The 24,017-nt window shown below is 32.9% G+C and overlaps 1 protein-coding gene and 4 long non-coding RNA genes across 6 annotated transcripts in view; 4 read left to right on the top strand and 1 right to left on the bottom strand.

Moving 5' to 3' along the window:
* The window catches only part of LOC142241038 (uncharacterized), a 360,681-nt gene extending 358,839 nt beyond the window's left edge, over positions 1-1,842 (bottom strand). The window contains exon 1 of the long non-coding RNA XR_012723462.1: positions 1,743-1,842. This is a non-coding gene — a long non-coding RNA (uncharacterized LOC142241038). The remainder of the gene's footprint in view (positions 1-1,742) is intronic.
* LOC142241033 (uncharacterized) lies at positions 1,728-2,184 on the top strand. Its single transcript, XR_012723461.1, has 2 exons — positions 1,728-2,079; positions 2,145-2,184. It is a non-coding gene; the product is annotated as an uncharacterized LOC142241033 (long non-coding RNA).
* A 2,060-nt stretch (positions 2,185-4,244) lies between these two features.
* Rpt5 (26S proteasome regulatory subunit Rpt5) lies at positions 4,245-5,943 on the top strand. 2 transcript variants are annotated; one of them, XM_075291356.1, is made up of 3 exons: positions 4,245-4,395; positions 4,473-4,709; positions 4,760-5,943. In XM_075291356.1, exons 2-3 carry the CDS (start codon positions 4,503-4,505, stop codon positions 5,834-5,836), a joined length of 1,284 nt encoding a protein of 427 aa, XP_075147471.1. In that variant the 5' UTR covers positions 4,245-4,395; positions 4,473-4,502; the 3' UTR covers positions 5,837-5,943. The 2 variants fall into 2 exon arrangements, with proteins under 2 accessions (XP_075147471.1, XP_075147470.1); XM_075291355.1 differs by having other exon boundaries at positions 4,261-4,409.
* Positions 5,944-11,913: 5,970 nt separating this feature from the next.
* LOC142221608 (uncharacterized) lies at positions 11,914-19,927 on the top strand. The gene is made up of 2 exons (XR_012718145.1): positions 11,914-12,334; positions 19,685-19,927. It is a non-coding gene; the product is annotated as an uncharacterized LOC142221608 (long non-coding RNA).
* Positions 19,928-22,131: 2,204 nt separating this feature from the next.
* LOC142221606 (uncharacterized) lies at positions 22,132-23,675 on the top strand. The gene is made up of 2 exons (XR_012718142.1): positions 22,132-23,428; positions 23,484-23,675. It is a non-coding gene; the product is annotated as an uncharacterized LOC142221606 (long non-coding RNA).
* Positions 23,676-24,017: the final 342 nt, after the last annotated feature.

Raw genomic sequence — 24,017 nt, 5'->3', positions numbered from 1 at the left:
ATGTGGTAAGACACCAGGAGTAGAGCGGCTGGAGCTTTATTCTTAACAATTATTAGTGTCCAGTGCTGTATGAGATTTTTTAGCAAAACAATCCAAAAACTGGTAGAAAAACACTTTTCAAAACAATTATCATGAATGCGTGTATGTAAACAATCAGCTGCTGCGTATGTATAAGTAAAAATAGTATGACATTTGGCGATGTTGTCAATTAAATTGCAGAGAAATAAACGCGGAATAGCTCCAAAATAGCTGTTTTCTTCGTTCGAAATGTATTGTCAACACTCTCATTTTTCAACGCGAAAGAATGGTTAAGTGAAGTTTTTTTCGTGCCAACAAACATAGTACCCACCTTTAGTTGTTTTTGCATTAGTTGACGTTTTACTTTGGGGAGAGAGATTACTCTCATTGATTGTTTTATTTATTTATTATTAAATTTAACTTAGCTTATATAAATATAAGGCAAGTATAAAGAAAAAAAGAAATAGCATTAGCTACAAAGGCTATCAGCTACTGATTGTTTTGTTTACAATAGTTTTTATTTTATTTTGTTGATGAGGTTTGTTTGGGGAGGTGTTTGGAGAATCACTTTTTGAAATAACGGGTGATAGAGATTTGTTGTTTGTGATTGTGGATAGCCTCTTTTTTAAAATTCAGGGTCGAAAGGGTTAAGAAGAGTAAATTTCCGTCTCTAGTGAAAATGGTTTTTAGCGTAGGCTCGCTGGAGATTCCTTGAATTGCCTTTGAGATGGTGAAAATGTTGAAATATTTAATAGGTTTTTCGGGAATTTTACTTTTCATCACGACATATTTTGGGCAAGGTTTATTTTTTGGTTGCTTTGTAATCAGCGGCGGGAATTATAAAGAATTTCCCATGCTTAGTGTTGTTTTATGTTTTTTACGCTTCGGGGATTGCGATCCCAGAATATCGTAATAGTTCCCTCCAGAGGAGGAAGCCATAGTTTAGTCCACTAATCACTTGACAATTAATTTGAATTCCGTGTATGACAAGATAGAAGATGAAAGCAAAAATTAAGGGGAGGATCGGATTATCGCAATGAAAAGAGATTTGTAATACTTTAAGGTTCGATGCAAGTAGCGAGTGTTAAAGAATACGACCGTTCTAGACGAGTGCTGACTTTAGTCTGGAAAATGAATAAATTATACAAAATTCATAGAATATTGGCTTTGACTTTCAATTTGATGTGGGGATATCATTCATAAAAATTTTGGTTGAAAAGTATTTGCAACGGATGTTAATTTTTATTTCACTCGCATTGAAATTATTGAGAAGCGATGCATTTCAATTTAAGGATAACACTGCTAATGTGTTGAATTTAACTGTTGAGGCAAGGCATATTAAAGAGGTAAAGTCATGCAATCAGGTGACTAATATCGACATTCATCTTGTCAAAGGCTTTGTTTACGTTTAGTAGGTTTGTTTACATTCCTTGTGTACATAAATATTACAATACAACAACACTACACATACACAGAATGTCAACTTAAGTGACCTGCCATTTTAGTTTGACTTTCTAAATATCATGGGGTGTACACATGTTTGCTCGTGACTTTACCTTTAATTAATATGCCTTGCTGTTGAGGGTAATATCTGTTTTTTGTTAAGAATATTCCACTAATCCTTTGAAAAATTGTTGAAATTTAGTATTTTTCAAACGTATGTTTTTATTGGGTAAATACATGTTCGACAGGGATGTTGCATCGAGTAGTTAAAGAAAATATACCTACCCAATAAACACAGGATGAGCGTTTTTCAAATGCAACACCTCTTCAGTTTGAGGGTAAATATCATTTTCAACATAAATTCAACTTGACTTGAAAAAGCTCATCTTCAATTCATCTTCAAATTGTTTGCGAATTACAACCAATTTGGCAAAATGTTGACGAAAACTTTGAAAATGTGTTGAAGATAATTGGAGAAAACTTTGACAAAACACTACCCTGAAATGCAACGAAAAAACCACATGGTTTTCAATACTACTTTGGACAACAAAGTTCGTGGAAGAAATACAAAAATGTGGAAATTTTTTAATAATCAATTGAAATTGCTTATAATAATTGGTAAGTAAAACTAAAACACGAAATGAAAACTTGAAGGAAGTCACTAAACTCAAATCTCTTTGCAGACAACTAAAATATTTGGATGCTGATTCTTGGACACATTAAGAGGCTGGCCGATGAAAAATGGTAGTGGCTTATCGAGAAGAGAAAGTTTCCATAAATCAAAGTGCAACCAAAAAAACTTGTTATTTATGCTTTTCCATATCAACAACTACTGGATGATAATTCGCATCACATCGATTGTTTAATTTATATCGCATCATCGGTTTAATTTGTTATTTTGTGAATTGAAATTGCTGGAAATTTATTCCAATTATCTGGCCATCAAGTTCCTGAAAATTGCCAGTATTTTAATAACAACAATTTTGTAATACCAACGTTCTTGAGGAAATCACGAAGTACCTGGTCAGTTGGAAGAAATACAAATTGGTAAGTCAAAATAAAAAGTGAAATGAAAACATAATGGAAATCACAAAACTCGATTGTTTTGCAGAAAACTAAAATCATTGAATGGTATATATATATATATATATATATATATATATATATATATATATATATATATATATATATATATATATATATATATATATATATATATATATATATATATATATATATATATATATATATATATATATATATATATATATATATATATATATATATATATATATATATATATATATATATATATATATATATATATATATATATATATATATATATATATATATATATAATTATTTTTCGTTTCTTTAATTTTTTTTTGTTCCAATTTCATTAATTTCAATCTTCATTTAATATCATTAGTATAATTTTTTTTATTATAAGTAATATAATTGTGAAAGAAAAAGAAATGAATTTATGTATGTAATTAGAAAACTACGAAGAACTTTATTAACATCATTTCTTTATTTTTTGTTTGTTTTTTTCCAACCTAGAGGATTCTATAAGCCAAAAGCAACTAACAGCCCGACTACGACGATTTTGAGCGCTCAACATCGGCCAAGACCTGTTCTTGAATGAGTCTTTTGAAGTATTAATGAACAATCCTATTTAAAGGATCCAAAAATGTAAGTGCCCTCTATCTGATTTTTATTACCTCCTATTTCCTGTCTTTGACATTGAACATTGAAAGATATCGATTTGATGTTAATTCGTTCTCAAGTAATAATATTACTTTATATCAAAAAAATAAGAATTGATGATATGAACTGCTAAATTTAATGTTTTAATTTGGGAAAAATGCATGAGTACTCATATGTAGTTTAACACTCAACGTATGTGGCAATTTAGGGGCTATTGCAAGAGCCGGTCGAGTAATAGCCAAGGATGGGTTTTTAACCTGTACGGGGTGGGTAGACCCAAGGAGAATGTCATCAAATATCCTGAAGCCACTGGACTGGTGTAGAAATATGAAATGGAATTCAGATAAGTGAAATGAGAGGTATAAGTTTATTTGTTTTGTTTATAGTCCTGAAAGGAGACGAACCCATAGCCGGGTGAATCACGACCATAACATGGTATAATATTATTATTTTCATATATTATTAATGTTATTTTTAAGATTATTATATTTGTTAACGAAAAAATAATAAAATTTACAAAATCCCTAGAAATTTAGTATTGACTTTCAGTTAGAACTAGGATTGACTTTCATACAAATTGTGGTTTGAAAGTATTCGCAACAATGCTAGTTTTTTATTTTTCTCACATTGAAAACTATTTGAGAAATTATTGAGTAGCGATGCATTTCAATTTGAGGATTACAATTGAGAAATTATTGCTATTGTGTTGAATTTTACTGTTGAGGGTAATGTCTGTTTTTTGTTGAGAACGCGATTTTCTCAACAATTTCTCAACTTGAATATTACCCTAATCCTTTGAAAAAATGTTTGAAAAATTATTGAATTTTAGTATTTTTCAAACGTTTGTGTTTATTGGGTAATGCGCTTTACAAATTATCAGTTATTCCGGACGACAGTGCTCGTGTCGAACATATCCCATATATTGTGCACATTATAAGTTAAGTCCGAAGGCATAATCGATACTGCTGCATGTTTATGGGATCGATAACACATTTACCGATTATTTAGTCATCGCCGACAAGTCGTATCGATCCGACACACTGTAAGATTCTTTACAAACACCGACATTCCGTCCGGAATAACTGATAGTCTGTAAAGCGCATAATATGAACGGCAACCAGAGACTTTCTACGTCTTTATTTAGAATACTATACCTTTTGTGTGATTTGCATTTTGTTTCATCTGCTGTCAAACGAAGCACTAAACAGAAATTTACAAGTCATCGGTGAAGTGAAAATTGTATTGTTTGGAGGAATATACTGATAAATAATTTAACGCAACAATAATTGTTTTATTTAACAGTTATATCAAACAAATACCCACTAAAATATAATGGCCGCAACCTTAGAAGATAAATCCATTTGGGAGGATGGTGAAGAATTGGGAGAAGAAGTTTTGCGTATGTCCACAGACGAGATTGTCAACAGGACTCGTTTGATGGACAATGAAATTAAGATCATGAAGAGTGAGGTTATGCGTATAACACACGAAATACAGGCCCAAAACGATAAAATAAAGGACAATACCGAAAAAATTAAGGTATGTATTTCTATGTTCTACTGCTAGATTTTTAACGTTTTCCCTTAAAGGTTAATAAGACTTTGCCATATTTGGTTTCCAATGTAATTGAACTGCTGGATATGGAAGCTCAAGAAGATGAAGATGATGGTGCGGTTCAAGTTTTAGATAATCAAAGGAAAGGAAAATGTGCCGTAATAAAAACATCCACTCGACAAGCTTATTTTTTACCTGTGATCGGTCTTGTTGATGCAGAAAAGCTGAAACCTGGCGATTTAGTCGGTGTCAATAAGGATTCTTATCTAATTTTGGAGACACTTCCCGCGGAATACGATGCCCGTGTTAAAGCTATGGAAGTCGATGAACGTCCTACCGAACAGTACTCAGACATAGGTGGGTTAGACAAACAGATCCAAGAACTAATAGAAGCTGTTGTTTTACCAATGACACACAAAGACAAATTCAAAAATTTGGGCATACAACCCCCAAAAGGCGTTCTATTATATGGGCCACCTGGTACAGGCAAAACATTGTTGGCACGTGCTTGCGCCGCACAAACAAAATCTACTTTTTTAAAATTGGCTGGTCCACAATTGGTACAAATGTTTATTGGTGATGGTGCAAAGTTGGTTCGAGATGCCTTTGCCTTGGCAAAAGAAAAAGCCCCAGCCATCATTTTTATAGACGAATTGGATGCTATTGGTACAAAACGATTTGATTCGGAAAAGGCGGGCGATCGTGAGGTACAGCGTACTATGTTAGAATTATTGAATCAATTAGATGGTTTTAGTTCCACCGCCGACATAAAAGTCATTGCAGCCACTAATCGGGTTGATATATTAGATCCGGCACTTTTACGCTCGGGCCGTCTCGATCGAAAAATTGAATTTCCACATCCCAATGAAGAAGCTCGTGCTCGAATTATGCAAATTCATTCCCGTAAAATGAACGTAAGTAGCGATGTGAACTTCGAGGAATTATCACGATCCACTGATGACTTCAACGGAGCCCAATGTAAAGCTGTTTGCGTTGAAGCTGGTATGATTGCTCTACGGCGATCGGCAACACAAGTTACACATGAAGACTTTATGGATGCAATAATGGAGGTGCAGGCTAAGAAGAAAGCTAATTTAAATTACTATGCGTAATTCTACAAGTACATTGATCTTGTAAAATATATTCATTTGCGAAATTAATTGTCCATTAAAAATCACGTAATCATACAATAAAATTGTGCATTTGCAAATATATCTGACTTCGCGGTAGTATTGAAGGGGTTTCCTGTATAGTCGCCCATCATTGCTCATGTTCCCATATCCACTACTAGATGAATGTGAATAAGTACCATCAAGATGATATCCTCTTCTCCATATTCACCGAAATTTTCGTGAAATTAAAAACACTGTCATAAGTCATGGTGAAAGTTTGATTATGTACGCGATGGGTACATTTCAAAGTTAAAACTACTCACATAAAAAGTTTGAAAGTTTTTATTAATAGTACGTGGGATTTATATAAAAATATTTGATTTAAAAAACAATGTGTATTTCATAATACCGAAGTTGCAGTATTACAAAAAAAAAAAAAATAAAAACTAAATTCAAGTACATCCAGATGTAAGTTTTGTTTACAAATTCAATGTTAGTAAACAAAAGATATTAAATATTTTCAATTTTTGTTTTGTTTACATTTTAATGTTAGTTACTAATAGTAACCTATGTAACCACTAGCTACCTACGTAACCAATACTAACCAGTTTTTGAATATAATAACCTGTGGCATGTAAAATATATCCAATTGAACGTACGTAAGTAATAGTAACCTATCCCAATAAACACAGGATGAGCGTTTTTCAAATGCAACAACTTTTCAGTTTGAGAGTGAATAGAATTTTCAACTTGACTTGAAACAGCTCATCTTCAATACATCTTCAAATTGTTTGCGAATTACTTCCAATTTGCCAAAATGTTGACGAAATCTTTGAAAAGGTGTTGAAGATAATATGAGAAAACTTTGACAAAACACTACCCTAAAATGAAACGAAAAGACCATGTGGTTTTCAATACTTATTTGTGCAACGATGTTCGTGGTCAATTGCAAGAAATAAAAAAAATGGAAAATTTTAGACAAATAACCAAATAGTTTATAAAAATGGGTAAGTGAAAATAATAAATAAAACTTTAAGGAAGTCACTAAATGTATATCTCTAATTATGGATTCTACGTTCTTGAAAACATTAAAAAGCTGACCGATGAAGAAATGGTGGAAAATTAACTGGAACTGCTTCCAAAAGTTTATAATAATTGGTACGTCAATATGAAAAATTAAATCAACACTTTAGAAAGTCACTAAATTTAAATCTCTTTGCAGAAAACTAAAATCTTTGGATGCTACATTCTTGCAAACATTAAGAAGCTGACCAATGAAAAATGAGTGGCTTATCGACAAGAAAAAGTTTCAAGAAACATTACAAGTGCAACCAATTAAAATTGTTAAAAACAACAAATTGTTGAAATCAACAACTTCTGGATGAAAATGTGCATCACATCGTCAGTTTAATTCATATGCTATCAGTTTAAAATGGATATTTTGTGAATTCCTTCTGCTGGAAATCAATTCTAACACGCGGTCCAGTACGTTCCTAATTTCAAATTGCCCGCATGTTAGTACATTTTAATGCTGTTTTATGACACCAAAAGGAAGGAAATCGAACTATCAATACAAAAGTGTTTACTAATAATGTTTAAGATATTTAAAGTTTGGTGTTTGTTTTTTTTTTTGTTCTTATTTGTTGATATGTTTAATACGATTATTATTTATCAATTGGTATTGTAGTGTATTATGTAGTGTAGTGTATTATTATATATTTTATTTTGATAAAAATGAATAAATTATACAAAATTCATAGAGTTTTGGCATTGACTTTCAATTTGAAGTGGGGATATCATTCATACAAATTTAGGTTGAAAAGTATTTGCAACGATCTTAATTTTGAATTTGACTCGCATCGAAAATTGTTTGACAAATTATTGAGTATCGATGCATTTCAATTTGAGGATAGCACGAGATATTATTGCTAATGTGTTAAATTTCACTGTTGAGGGTAATGTCTGGTTTTTGTTGAGAACGCGATTTTCTCAACAATTTCTCTACTTGAATATTACCCTAATTCTTTGAAAAAATGTTTGAAAAATTGTTGAAATTTAGCATTTTTCAAACGTTTGTGTTTATTGGGATGTAACCAATAGTAACCATACATGTTTTTGATAATAGTAACCTGTTGAATGTAAAATGTAACCAATAGTACCCAATAAACACAAACGTTTGAAAAATGCTAAATTTCAACAATTTTTCAAACATTTTTTCAAAAGATTAGGGTAATATTCAAGTTGAGAAAATTGCGTTCTCAACAAAAAACAGACATTACCCTCAACAGTGAAATTCAACACATTAGCAATAATATCTCAAGTGTTATCCTCAAATTGAAATGCATCGCTACTCAATAATTTGTCAAACAATTTTCGATGCGAGTCAAATTCAAAATTAACATCTTTGCAAATACTTTTCAACCTAAATTTGTATGAATGATATCCCCACTTCAAATTGAAAGTCAAAGCCAAAATTCTATGAATTTTGTATAATTTATTCATTTTCATCAAAATAAAATATATAATAATACACTACACTACATAATATACTACAATACCAATTGATAAATAATAATCGTATTAAACATATCAACAAATAAGAACAAAAAAAAAAAAAAAAACAAACAACAAAACTTTAAATATCTTAAACATTATTAGTAAACACTTTTGTATTGATAATTCGATTTCCTTCCTTTTGGTGTCATAAAACAGCATTAAAATGTATTAACATGCGGGCAATTTGAAATTAGGAACGTACTGGACCGCGTGTTAGAATTGATTTCCAGCAGAAGGAATTCACAAAATATCCATTTTAAACTGATAATAGCATATGAATTAAACTGACGATGTGATGCACATTTTCATCCAGAAGTTGTTGATTTCAACAATTTGTTGTTTTTAACTATTTTAATTGGTTGCACTTGTAATGTTTCTGGAAACTTTTTCTTGCCGATAAGCCACTCATTTTTCATTGGTCAGCTTCTTAATGTTTGCAAGAAGGTAGCATCCAAAGATTTTAGTTTTCTGCAAAGAGATTTAAATTTAGTGACTTCTCTAAAGTGTTGATTTAGTTTTTCATATTGACGTACCAATTATTATAAACTATTTGAAGCAGTTCCAGTTAATTGTCCACCATTTTTTCATCGGTCAGTTTTTTATGTTTTCATGAACGTAGAATCCATAATTTTAGTTTTCTGCAAAGATATATACATTTAGTGACTTCCTTAAAGTTTTATTTCATTTTTTATTTTCACTTACCTAGTTTTATAAACTATTTGCTTATTTGTCTAAAATTTTCCATTTTTTTTTATTTCTTGCAATTGACCACGAACTTCGTTGCACAAATAAGTATTGAAAACCACATGGTTTTTTCGTTGCATTTTACGGTAGTGTTTTGTCAAAGTTTTCTCATATTATCTTCAACACCTTTTCAAAGATTTCGTCAACATTTTGGCAAATTGGAAGTAATTCGCAAACAATTTGAAGATGTATTGAAGATGACCTATTTCAAGTCAAGTTGAATTTATGTTGAAAATTATATTTACCCTCAAACTGAAAAGTTGTTGCATTTGAAAAACGCTTATCCTGTGTTTATTGGGTAGGGCTGTTTTCTTTTTGCACTGGATACCCTAAGCAGTCACGGACTGAAAGAAAACAGAGTACTCGTTTAAGGCCGGTACTATGTTCATTCTTGCGAAAAATTTTTATGGAAACCATTATTTCGCACATAGAAAGCGGCGTTTTTTTAGGTAGCTTGGAGCGCTGTTTTACAGGGAGCGATATTGGATTAAGTTGGTGGTTGTTGCGTGTTTTTAGAAAATAACATTTTATTTTTCCTTGGGCAATTGATCTGCTATTCCTTTGATCCTTTGTATAGTTTCGGAACAAAAATATGGTCCGTGTTTGATTTATAAACCCGCACAAATAGTTTTTAATAAATAAATTATTTCTTAATTCACATTGCAAATGGCGCCGTGCTATAAACGTCAGTTTTTCAACACGAAAAAACATAGTATCACAAATGGAAAAAATTTCGCAAATTTTTCGCATTTTTTGGTTTTGTATGGAGTTTCAACGCGAAAACCGAACAGAGTACCGGCCTTTATCCAGGACATCTCCAAAAAATATGCAACACTGTCATCAGCTGTTTAAAAACAATCACAGAAAACAAGTGAAATCTTAAATTTTTAATGTATGAAATGCTCAAATAGTTATAAATATGTACTGCTGCGATTATTCATGACACTGTATCACCATAGACCAATTAAATATAAGACATCTCAAATGAATTCACAGAGCTGTAGTTTGTCTGCACACCGTAGAGGGCTCTTTTTCGTCTGCAATTGAGTGATTTTTTAATTTGGCTTTATTTTTGTTTTCTTTCCTTTGTTCTCTTGATGAAACACAAAATATTGTAAAAGCTTATAAAATTTGATCGATTCACACCTTTTTTGTAATGCAAATTGGCTGCTTTGTACGGTAATTCTTGTTTTCCAAAAAGAAATTGAGTCACTTGACTGCGCAATTGAGTGGAATGACTGCGCTCTGCAAATAAACAAAACCATGGTGAATTCACTTGAGATGTGTACGGGACGAGGTTTGTTGATAGAGCGGTGGCACCTTTGCATTTTGCTGCGGCTTGAACTCGCCGGATTCGTGGATTCTTTTCCGCTCATATCCACTTACAAATAATATCTGTGTGCCAAGGTGTCGATAACAATGTTCATATTTCACAAATAACAATTGACAATAACATTTGGAAATTGTATCTTCATAAAGAAGGGAAATAAAACAGACGGACATTCCTCAAACGAGCTAGGCAAACAAATTAGTCAAAATTTTGTTACAGTGATTTAGCGACGAATTTGGAGTCAGGTGACAACGACTCCTGGGCAGCCCACCCACAATATGACCAAAAATGGCCATCCTGATGAGACATCTAATGCCCTGTTTTATGTATCAGATATCTCCCGAGATTTACATTAATCTCCCCTTTTTCAACTACTTACTCAACACCTTACTGGAATCAAAACATTTTAGGTTGAAATTTCAAATTCAATTCACATTTTTCTTATAATAGATTTGCGAGTGATTTTGTTTATAACTGAAAATAGAATTACATATATGACAATATATAATATTAAATAAATACAATATATATTATATATTTATTAATTCTAAATAAAATAGTAGTGACAATTTAAATGACTTTTGATTTGTTTTTGTTTTCTTACATATATTTTTGATAAAAAAAAGAAAGAAAAAATGAAAAGTTATCTTCTATCGTATAGACTAATTACTCTTATGTTTTTTTTTTTTTTTATTTTACATGAGAAAAAACGTGCATTTCTTTTAATAGCTAATTATCATTAACAAATTATTATTGTTTTTTTTTATTTGGATCATTTGTTGGCTTGTTTTAAAAAAAAACTATTGTAGAAATTGTTTCATGTTTAGTTTAATTTTTTTTAATATTTTAGGTTCACGCATTCATTTTAATTTCTTGAAAGTATCCACGTGGTTTTTTCATTCGTGTATCAAAATTTTGATACCTTTCGACTTTCTTTATTCGCAGTTTTTGTTCTTTTTCATTTAAATTCTAGTTATCCGTTATTCTTCGTACTACCATCTATTAGCCGATAGTCGCAATCATATTGCTTTTATAGCGAATAGGAAAAATCTGACAAAAAATGTGGTTTGTGTACTCACTGTATGTTGTCTTCATCAATTATGTACGAATTTACCGGGATATGTGCAGATGGGGTTGTCGACTATATCACTTCGATCTTCCACAATATCCCTAGGTGTGTAAATTCTTAATTTTAAATAAATTCGGGCTTGAGATAAATAGTTCCTCGTTCCAGTTAATTTATTCCAAACAGTGAGCAGAAAATCTGAGGTTCAACTTTTATTCTATAAAGCTACTTCACTATCGTGGTTGTCAGTAGGCTCACTCCATTAAAATAAGGATTAAGGATATTTTAAAGCATGTTTCCATAACTGGACGATTCTACATTCATCCTTTTTAAATCCTACTAGATCTCTGGTCCATGTTCACTCATACTATCTATGTTCATTAGTCATTTCTAGATACTTGATATTAACCATCCCTGTTAAAACATATGGTCTGTCAAAAAAAAAAATAGAAACATTACCATACCAAAGCCCGCACAACACAAAACTAATTCTCTTAAACTACTAATTGCCTAAAGTTTATAAGCTCAATGTGCTAAATTCATCCCTCTCATTGGGTACAAAGAATAATAGAAGTCCACCAAGTTGCAGGCACAATACCCACCACTTAATGTAATGGACAACAATGATCATCCTGCCGAGGTATACGAACTGCCGTAACAAACTCAAAGAGGAACGGAGTGAAGTCTCCACATATGCCTGGACTTGCGAACACCACATCACATCCATGCATGAATTTCCGCTGAACAGGATTCAAAATTATTGCCCCCAATTATTGAGATCATGAAGTAAAGCAAATTGTATGTATGTATATATTTGTATGCATCAAAAAATACATAATAAATTCCTTATTGGTCCGCCGTATCATTGTTCACTCAGTCTCGTGTTGGTATACTAAAAAAAAATATAGTGCAATTTCTAAGTGGCCAAGAACATGGGTCTCACCGATATCATGTTCCAACTTGTTCGAGAGTTGATAAGCCTCTCATTGAATGCTTTTGAACCCAAGGGTACACAAAGAAATTCCTTAGTAGGGACAGCAGAAAAGTCTGCTAAACAAAGGGACAGCAGTCACTGTTTGCTGGAATAGCAAACATTTCCTGCTATTTTTCTAAGCTCGATTACACTAAAACATCTTTTATTTTGGCTGGAACAAAAAAAATCAACATAGGAGCTACCCTAATATAATAAAAACAATATTTTATGAATATCTATAACAGTTGACCAAAAGTCTCAATATTTATCGAATTGAGGCATAACAGAAAACAAAAAGTTTGCTGATCGTATTTATGAGCGTGTGAGTATATTACTGTGCAAAACTATACCAAAAACTACTTTTGGTTCTTAAATATGCCCTGGGGAAAATTTATAACCTAAAAAAGTTTATAATTCGTTGTTTATTAGGCCATGAAGTACAAAAATATAACAGCAGACATTTTTCAATGAGTGTAGAGGAATTTAATTTCACCTCCAAATGGTCATATAAGAAAACATCAATGAATCGGAGCCAGCTTGGTTTTAATAAATTTCAAAAATCATTCATTTAATGGAATTATATTCCTAGCGGCCGTCACAAAGCCAGATTTTTCTGCGACTGCGCAGGAGCAGAAAAATTTGGGAAAAAATTCCGGGCGTTACACTGAAAGTAAATTATTGTAGACATAGATGGATGTCAATTGTAACAGTGTTACAATTGAATGTGTGTAAATAAATACACTTGTTCGTGTGAGAACATTGTGAGGAAGAAATTTATATAACACGCATATTATGTTTCGTAAATTCCGGTTATTGATTTCGAAGTCATTTACTCATAGTAATCTGGTATTGATAGCCGTACACAGAGAAAAATAGTATTCTTCTTTTGTGAAAATGATTCACTTTCCGCAAAATTGAATTATTTCGAATATTGATCATTAAAAAAAATAACATTTTATAAACAGCCGTGGTAAAAATTAACCATAATAATAATTAACTTAAGTTCCAATCACAATTGTCAAGTAACTTTAAAACTTCCTTTCGACTATAATTTGAGGTAGCCAATATTTATACCTTTCTAAACTATTGAGTTACACTAAAAAAAATGGAATGAAAATAAATTTGCTAAAGTTAAGCCAAATGGTTATATGAATTTGTTCAAAAAAAAATGTATCAAGAAAATCATGTGGACATCGACAGCCGAAGACTAATATTTGAGATGTTGACCATGTATGACTCCAATGAGTTGACCTCTCAAATTTTCAACCTCATACATGTTTTTCCCAACGGGTTGCCTTATGCGACATTTCAGCCATTGCTTGCATAGCTTGGCGTTTATGCCCTTGCTAAAGTCGCTCTGAACAAAGTTTTTTCTATACACCTCCTGTCCAGCCTTGAAATGTGTTTCCCTAGCTCGCTTGTTATAGCTCTTGACATTCCTTTCGTATGCGTCATGCAACTTCTCACTAATTTTACGATTTATTAGCTGCATTTTGTCGGCCTTGGGTAAAAATTGAACGCTTCCATCAATCAACGCACCGATTCTCTTCAGAATCTGATAGGCTTGTGCATGTGTGATCATATTGTACCCAAATAGAGCATAATAAGGAGTAAGACCAGTAGATGAGTGAATGGTTGATCGTAGAGAACATTCTATTTTTGACAGGTTTTCATCCCATCTGCTCTGATCACTTACGAGGAAACTCCTTATACTGTTTATTATAGACTGGTTTACTCTCTCACTAGCATTAGCTTGTGGGGAGTGTATAGCAGTCTTCATATGTTGTATTCCATAGATTTTCATAAGTTCTTGAAACGATTCACTCAGAAATTGCTTTCCGTTGTCGGAGTGTACCGTTTCAGGAACTCCAAACTTATGGAATACTTCCTGGGTAAGAAATCTGATCACTGATTTGGAGGTAGCCTTCGGAATCGCCTTCAACAAAACAAATTTAGTTCTATGATCTAGAACTATAAAGATATGAGTATTTCCAGTACGGGTACGGGGGTATGGTCCTAGAAAATCAATATAAATTTTCTGAAATGGACGCTGGGTTATAACCTCATGTCCCATGGTTGGCCGAAGTGTTTGTTTTGGATGTTTGTTTTCCTTGCAGCTCTGACAGTCCCTTATGAAGTTTCTCACATCAGTTGACAAAGTGGGCCAATAGAAATACTGTCTAATGTCAAACACGGTTTTAGCTACACCACCATGGCAAGTGTTGTCCTCATGGGATTTTCGAATTATATGATCTGTCATGCCGCCTGGAATCCAAATTCTCCAACAATCCTCTTCATCATCCACTTCACCTCGATTGAAATGAACCCTCTTGTATACAAGTCCGTCTTCTGTCTTCAAATCCGGCAAGGAATTCCTGTTCTGTTGAACAGTGTCCATTAAAGCCAAGTATTCGGGGCTTGTGAATTCTGGAGAACTGAAATCAACGATCGAACTATCACCAAAAGAGAGTTCCTCCATACTGAGACGAGATAGCATATCGGGAACAACATTTTTCGTTCCTTTTCGATGCTCTATTGAGAATTTGTAGCCTTGAAGTCTCAAGCTCCATCGTGCTAGCCTACCATTCAAGTCCTGTTGCTTCATCAGCCATTTCAGACTTGAATGGTCCGTAATGACTGTGAATTCCATAAGTTCTACGTATTGACGGAACTTGTCAATGGCTAACACGACGGCAAGGCACTCCTTCTCAGTAGTGGAGTAATTTTTTTGAGCCGCATTCAATTTTTTTGAGAAAAACTCAACTGGGTGTTCGTGTCCATTTTCGTCCTTTTGAAACAGGACCGCTCCTATTCCCACATTGGATGCGTCACACTGGACGAAAAATGGTCTTTCAAAATTTGGACTTATCAAAACTGGACTGGATATCAGTCTCTTTTTCAGTTCCTCGAATGAAGATATAGCCTCTGGGGTAAAACAAAATTTCGTAGACTTCTTCAGTGTATCGGTAATAGGGGCAGTGAGGGTAGAATAGTCGGAAATAAACCGTCTATACCATCCCACGGTTCCTAAAAATCGCCTAACATCCTTTGGGGTCTTGGGAGGAGATATCTTGGATATTGCCTCGACTTTAGAAGGATCGGTTTTCAATTTGCCATCGCCGACAATGTATCCAAGATATTTCAACTCCTTGTAACAAAATCTTGACTTTTGCATATTAATAGTCAAGCCAGCAGAAGTAAGTCGTTGACCCACGGTCTTCAACATATCCATGTGGGATTCGAAATTTGATGACACAACCAATAGGTCATCAAGATATACGAAAACCCTATCTCTAAGTTCTGATGGAATGACCCGATCCATCAGACGACACATCCGTTGGGCGGCGTTACAAAGTCCGAAGGGCATTACCTTGAATTGGTAATGGGGTCTCCCTTGGACTGTAAAGGCTGTTTTGGGGCGGCTAGATTCCTCTAAGGGAATCTGCCAAAAGGCATCTTTTAAGTCAATTGCTGATATGAAATATGTATCACCCAATCGACTTAAAAGGCCATCTATATTGGGCAGAGGGTACGCGTCTTTTTTCGTAACCTTATTGAGTTCGCGTGCATCCAGGCAAAGCCGATTCTTACCAGGCTTAATTACCAATGTCACCCTGTTGTTCCATGCCGCATCTGTGGCTGGTTCAATTACATCCAAAGCTAACATTCGGTCAATTTCCGCATATGTTAGTTTTTGAACAGCAGGTGAGACGGGGTAATAGCGCATTTTTCTTGGCTCAGCATCGCCTGTGTCAATGAAATGCTGCTCTAAATCAGTTCTCCCTAAACCAAACTTGCTAAAGCACCGAAACTCAAGTTTAACACTTTCAAGAACAATTTGTTGTTCTTGTGTTAAAGTATGTCTCTGAGCGTCCTCCTCCTCTATTGACAATTCATTTATACTCATACTATTGAAACAGATGTTGATGCCAAACTTCCTCCAAAAATCTATACCAAGAATAAGTTCTTGGGATAAAGTTGGCACAACATAAAAGTACATCCATTCGGACTTACCATTACACTTAACAATAGCCTTAATTTTTCCTACAATATTTAAGGCATAGCCATCCGCTGCATTTATAACTGAACGAAAATCGAAAATATTAATTTTCATCTTAGCAATATTCTCGAAACAGTTTCTCCCCAAACATGAAACTGAAGCTCCACTGTCCATGAGGCCTTTTAAAATATATCCATTTATTTCAACATCCAAATATGGACGTATATCTGTGTCAGAAGATAAAGTTGAAATAGATAAAGATTTTCTTTCAGATTTTCGATTTTGATATCTGAGTCTAGTTTTTAAAATATCTTTTGAAGGTTTGGGAAAATCTTTAAATATTTCATCCCTTATCTCATTATAATTTTTCAAACGCACCTCGTATGGAACAATTTGCTTCAATTTCTGTTGTGTAGTTCTATCACGGTTATGATTCTGGAAAATTTTGATACTTTTCTCATCCTTATGTTCTAAGTCAAAATTCTGTGATTCATTTCGGTCGATAACAGGGTAAATTTCGGTGTCTGATGTTTCAGAGCTACCATGAATACTCATTGGGGCTGTTTGGGGTCTGAACATGATGGCCCCGTCCGCATCATGCTCTTTCGATTGTTTTCCTTGCATCTTGCGCAGTTTGGTGTGGTCACATTATCCATACCACATCTATAACAAAAAATGCGCCTTTCGGATTCACAATCGATAAATGAATGGCCAGGTTGTCGACAGTTCCAGCAGGTCAATTTGCTCGCATTGGAATTTAGCTTAAGAGCCTCTAACTGATACTCCGTTTGAGTCAATTCATTAGGCTGTCCAAAATTCCAATCTGCTGTCGGGTTCAATTCGTTTACCCTACGAGCCTGATGTGGCGGTCGGTAAGAGTTGCGCTTATAAAGGCTCCTCTCAGCACGCCTACATTCCTCAATCAAACGATCAAGACTATAAATGGGCATTGGGAATATTAATTGGGCTAACCCATCTTTGAGGTTGTCCTTTATTATCCTAACCAATTCATGCTCCGGAACAGACATACGCATTTGATTATTTAAGTTTATAATCTCTTGAAGAAATGTGTCAGCCGATTCATTGTAGGATTGTCTCCTCTCCATAATCCTACGTTGAATTTCGAAATCACTTTCGAAACGCTGAAACTTTCTTTTGAGATTATATTTCAAAAAGTCCCATTCGCAAAGTGGATTTTGGCACCTGGAGCTCCAAAACCATTCATAAGCATTGCCAGCCAAGAGGTGATGGAATCCTTTCAGTAGTACATGTGTCGGACAGTTTGAATCCTCCCTTATAGTTTCAACCCTAAATATAAAATCCTCTACACTTACTGATCTATCATGTCCATCAAAACGAATGCCCCATTTTTCAAGATTCCATTGTTCTGGTGTTCTTGAAAAATAGTTCATTGAAGTGGCTGTGGCAAAATTTTGTGAAGGGGGTGGTGGGGGTTGAAAATAGTCCTGTCTAGGTGGTGGAATATTATATCCTTGATGATACTGTGGGACATCTCTAGGTGGTGCGAAATTTGTTGGAACATTATTTCGAAAATCGTCCCTAAAATTCACCTGAGGAATATTATCCATTAAATTATTACGTTGTTGTGTCGGTAATGACGTTCCTGAATTTTGTCCCTGAGTCGGTGGAGGTGGAAAGTCAAGATTCTGTGGCTGAGGATTACTAGATACCGGTGGAATGTTATTTTGAATATCCCTCTCATTAGAAATTGCCCTTTCAGACCGGATAGTCTCTCTCACAATCTCTGGAATTAGTTTTCGTAAATTCTCATTTACCTCCTGCATCGCTCGAGCCTGTGCCACGCCGACAGCAGCTGCTACATAATCCTTCAAAGCTAAACCACTACCGTTCACAATAATATCGTTATTCCCAACATTATTATTATTCTGAACATTATTCCTGTTTCCTGTATTATCGACCGTTTGGTCATTCCTTTGAGATCGAAATTCATTTCGTATCCCTATCGCAGTTATGCTGCTATATTGGGGTGAGGGAATGCTATTTTCTTCATTCGATGAAGTAGTTTGTGGATGTATAGCCAAATCGGTCTGGTTTTCCCCAGAATCGACAAGAGTAGTGTGCGAAAAATTATGGGTATCTAAATTTAAATTAGCTTGACTTCCAACTCTGGTATTTGAATTTGAAGCAAGTGTAGTCGTCGTCGTAGGAGTTGTTGTAGTCATTGCTACAGTCGTGACAGAATTTTTGGACATATTGGAGGACATTGACCTCAGTATCATTTTTGGTGGGAAACGAATAAATACGGGTATCAAAATTCAACAACAAAAAAAAAAAAAACGTAGACAAAAAGTATTCGTACAAGAAAAATTAGTTATGCATTGATGTGATAATATATAGTAAATTTTGAAATTCGAATGTAAAGGTTTTTCAGTTCAAAAAAAAAATTTATAGTAAATTGCGTGTAACAAAAAATATTAAAAATACTCGAAAAAATATGTTTTCCTTTAAATTCAGTTTTCTATGAATTATTATGTTTTTGGTTTTGGCAACCTTGAACAATATATATATATATATATATACACACACACATATATACATATACATATATATATATATATGTATATATATATATATATATATATATATATATATATATATATATATATATATATATATATATATATATATATATATATATATATATATATATATATATATATATATATATATATATATATATATATATATATATATTTTTTTTTTTTTTCTGTTTTTGTATACGTAGTATTATTTTTTTTGTTTTTCAAAATTTAATTTTGACAAATAAATAAATAATAATAAATAAAAATAATAAATAATTATGTTTCAAAAAAGACTTGATCCAAATAATTTAATGTATAAGTTTGTTTTTGTTGTAGTGTTTTTTAATATAATAATTAAATTGATAATTTAGGTAATAATTAATTCAAAATTGCAAATTAAATTTTGAAGACAAATTTGCAATTTAAATAGTTGACTTGTTTTGATTCTCTCTTTGTTTTATTGCGTATGATATATTCCTTTTAAACTTTCATTAAACTTTTTTTTTTTTTTTTTTGATTTTTAAAATTTAGTGCAAGTATATTTTATATTATATATATTTTTAATTCTGTAAAAAAATTTATTAATAATATTTTTCGATTTTGTTTTCTTTTCAGATAATTCATATGGTCGAGTAATTTGTAGTTGTGTTCAAAAGGGAGATTGTTTTTCGTGCTAAATCGTCTATAATGTATTTTGAAATCACTTCATATTGTTTCTATTCAACTAATTGTATTAGCCCTTAGAAGTAAAATCAAAGTGCATTATATCTGTAACGTTTAAATAATTTAAAAGGATTTAAAACAAAATCAAATAAATTAGGTTGAATGACTTGTATGAAATAAATTCTTTTTCTGACATTTTTTGATTTTATTATTTTCTTTTTTCAACGATTTCGAGAATTTATTTCGTGATGCTTCTCATTGAGGAAAAACGGAACGACAGTACACTAAACATACACTAACAAAAATGATTAGACTAATTTAATATGTATTAGCCTTTGTTGATTAGTTGGAAAATAGTTTGACAGGGCTATGTTAGTGTAGCAAATTCTCAATGACTCGAAGATCATATGAGCCGACTTACACTAAGATATTCAAGTCATACAGTTGCCAATTAATCACCATTGATTGAGTTAGCTTTCCATGACTGTCGCAACGCAGGCATAGCTCTGAGACAGCTTTCCGGGACTTACATCATATCAAACTAATTCAAACAAGGTATTGGATTGCTTACATGTAACAATGTTCAAGATTTGAAAATTTTTGCATATAAACAGTTCCACGTTGTTGAGCGCCAATTTGTAAGGGACGAGGTTTGTTGATAGAGCGGTGGCACCTTTGCATTTTGCTGCGGCTTGAACTCGCCGGATTCGTGGATTCGTTTCCGCTCATATCCACTTACAAATAATATCTGTGTGCCAAGGTGTCGATAACAATGTTCATATTTCACAAATAACAATTGACAATAACATTTGGAAATTGTATCTTCATAAAGAAGGGAAATAAAACAGACGGACATTCCTCAAACGAGCTAGGCAAACAAATTAGTCAAAATTTTGTTACAGTGATTTAGCGACGAATTTGGAGTCAGGTGACAACGACTCCTGGGCAGCCCACCCACAATATGACCAAAAATGGCCATCCTGATGAGACATCTAATGCCCTGTTTTATGTATCAGATATCTCCCGAGATTTACATTAATCTCCCCTTTTTCAACTACTTACTCAACACCTTACTGGAATCAAAACATTTTAGGTTGAAATTTCAAATTCAATTCACATTTTTCTTATAATAGATTTGCGAGTGATTTTGTTTATAACTGAAAATAGAATTACATATATGACAATATATAATATTAAATAAATACAATATATATTATATATTTATTAATTCTAAATAAAATAGTAGTGACAATTTAAATGACTTTTGATTTGTTTTTGTTTTCTTACATATATTTTTGATAAAAAAAAGAAAGAAAAAATAAAAAGTTATCTTCTATCGTATAGACTAATTACTCTTATGTTTTTTTTTTTTTTTATTTTACATGAGAAAAAACGTGCATTTCTTTTAATAGCTAATTATCATTAACAAATTATTATTGTTTTTTTTTATTTGGATCATTTGTTGGCTTGTTTTAAAAAAAAACTATTGTAGAAATTGTTTCATGTTTAGTTTAATTTTTTTTAATATTTTAGGTTCACGCATTCATTTTAATTTCTTGAAAGTATCCACGTAGTTTTTTCATTCGTGTATCAAAATTTTGATACCTTTCGACTTTCTTTATTCGCAGTTTTTGTTCTTTTTCATTTAAATTCTAGTTATCCGTTATTCTTCGTACTACCATCTATTAGCCGATAGTCGCAATCATATTGCTTTTATAGCGAATAGGAAAAATCTGACAAAAAATGTGGTTTGTGTACTCACTGTATGTTGTCTTCATCAATTATGTACGAATTTACCGGGATATGTGCAGATGGGGTTGTCGACTATATCACTTCGATCTTCCACAATATCCCTAGGTGTGTAAATTCTTAATTTTAAATAAATTCGGGCTTGAGATAAATAGTTCCTCGTTCCAGTTAATTTATTCCAAACAGTGAGCAGAAAATCTGAGGTTCAACTTTTATTCTATAAAGCTACTTCACTTTAACTACTTCACTGCTGTATGGTACGACTATGAATGTCTATTCCACATTTTCTTCTAACCAAAAATACTACCATATAACATTTTGTTAGTTTGGGTGTAGTTGTGACTTTGGGATAGGTCACACAAACTACTTAATGGTGAGCACATTCTACCACACAAATTGGCTTTGGAGTCCCGAAACTGGGCTAACTTCATCCTGGAATTCGTAAAATTACCGATAGGTGGAGTTTGGTATAACTATGTGACTATCTAATAAAAAAATTGTAATATCGTGGTTGTCAGTAGGCTCACTCCATTAAAATAAGGATTAAGGATATTTTAAAGCATGTTTCCATAACTGGACGATTCTACATTCATCCTTTTTAAATCCTACTAGATCTCTGGTCCATGTTCACTCATACTATCTATGTTCATTAGTCATTTCTAGATACTTGATATTAACCATCCCTGTTAAAACATATGGTCTGTCAAAAAAAAAAATAGAAACATTACCATACCAAAGCCCGCACAACACAAAACTAATTCTCTTAAACTACTAATTGCCTAAAGTTTATAAGCTCAATGTGCTAAATTCATCCCTCTCATTGGGTACAAAGAATAATAGAAGTCCACCAAGTTGCAGGCACAATACCCACCACTTAATGTAATGGACAACAATGATCATCCTGCCGAGGTATACGAACTGCCGTAACAAACTCAAAGAGGAACGGAGTGAAGTCTCCACATATGCCTGGACTTGCGAACACCACATCACATCCATGCATGAATTTCCGCTGAACAGGATTCAAAATTATTGCCCCCAATTATTGAGATCATGAAGTAAAGCAAATTGTATGTATGTATATATTTGTATGCATCAAAAAATACATAATAAATTCCTTATTGGTCCGCCGTATCATTGTTCACTCAGTCTCGTGTTGGTATACTAAAAAAAAATATAGTGCAATTTCTAAGTGGCCAAGAACATGGGTCTCACCGATATCATGTTCCAACTTGTTCGAGAGTTGATAAGCCTCTCATTGAATGCTTTTGAACCCAAGGGTACACAAAGAAATTCCTTAGTAGGGACAGCAGAAAAGTCTGCTAAACAAAGGGACAGCAGTCACTGTTTGCTGGAATAGCAAACATTTCCTGCTATTTTTCTAAGCTCGATTACACTAAAACATCTTTTATTTTGGCTGGAACAAAAAAAATCAACATAGGAGCTACCCTAATATAATAAAAACAATATTTTATGAATATCTATAACAGTTGACCAAAAGTCTCAATATTTATCGAATTGAGGCATAACAGAAAACAAAAAGTTTGCTGATCGTATTTATGAGCGTGTGAGTATATTACTGTGCAAAACTATACCAAAAACTACTTTTGGTTCTTAAATATGCCCTGGGGAAAATTTATAACCTAAAAAAGTTTATAATTCGTTGTTTATTAGGCCATGAAGTACAAAAATATAACAGCAGACATTTTTCAATGAGTGTAGAGGAATTTAATTTCACCTCCAAATGGTCATATAAGAAAACATCAATGAATCGGAGCCAGCTTGGTTTTAATAAATTTCAAAAATCATTCATTTAATGGAATTATATTCCTAGCGGCCGTCACAGATGTCTATACCTTCCTTGGTCTATGGTATTATCAAGGATTACTCCCTCTGTAAAACGATAATGAAGTGCTGAAAACATAGTTATTTCGCTTAAAATTGTGAAAGGTATTTTTTACTTTCCAAATGGAATAAAGTGATATCTTTTCAAATATTTTTCCAGACACGCTGTCTCCATTGGGAATAAAAGCACTGGCTGATAGGCTACAACATGTAACTTGCAACTTGTAACTCAACATCAATCTTTTATTAATGCATAAAAATATGTTAAATGTGATGTGATAGTCGTATAAATGTTATATTTATGAGAATTTATAAATGTTTAATAAAATTAATAAACATCTAAACAATCGTATTATACTTGACCACAATGATTCCTTTACAGCTATCTTAAAATGCACTTTGTCTTATTGTTTGAAGGGGCTCTTATTGGCGTCCTTCTAAATGTATCCAGAAGGGCACCTAATAATTGCACTCATGCTATACTTTTTTGTAGTAACTTGGCGTGGTACAACTTCTCAATAGTGACGGCGCTTTTCCGAGGAGTTTTGGATATCGTATACGACTGTTTTCGACGTAGTGGGGATTCTTAGAAGCGCCCCCAAATTCAAAAAATGTTGCCAGGGATGTTGTTTAATGTTGTCAACGCATTGAAAAGTTAAAAGTTCGTCAATTTCATGCGTCATATGTTACTCAA

This window comes from Haematobia irritans, chromosome 1 (genome assembly GCF_050003625.1).
Source record: "Haematobia irritans isolate KBUSLIRL chromosome 1, ASM5000362v1, whole genome shotgun sequence".
Classification (NCBI taxonomy): domain Eukaryota; kingdom Metazoa; phylum Arthropoda; class Insecta; order Diptera; family Muscidae; genus Haematobia; species Haematobia irritans.
This window is presented reverse-complemented; position numbering and strand designations above follow the sequence as displayed.

Excerpts from the sequence above, each read along its gene's own strand:
- Rpt5 (XM_075291356.1), top strand. The coding sequence starts at position 4,503 with ATGGCCGCAACCTTAGAAGATAAATCCATTTGGGAGGATGGTGAAGAA. Across the intron at positions 4,710-4,759 it reads ACAATACCGAAAAAATTAAG|GTTAATAAGACTTTGCCATA; the intron begins GTATGTATTTCT and ends TTTCCCTTAAAG.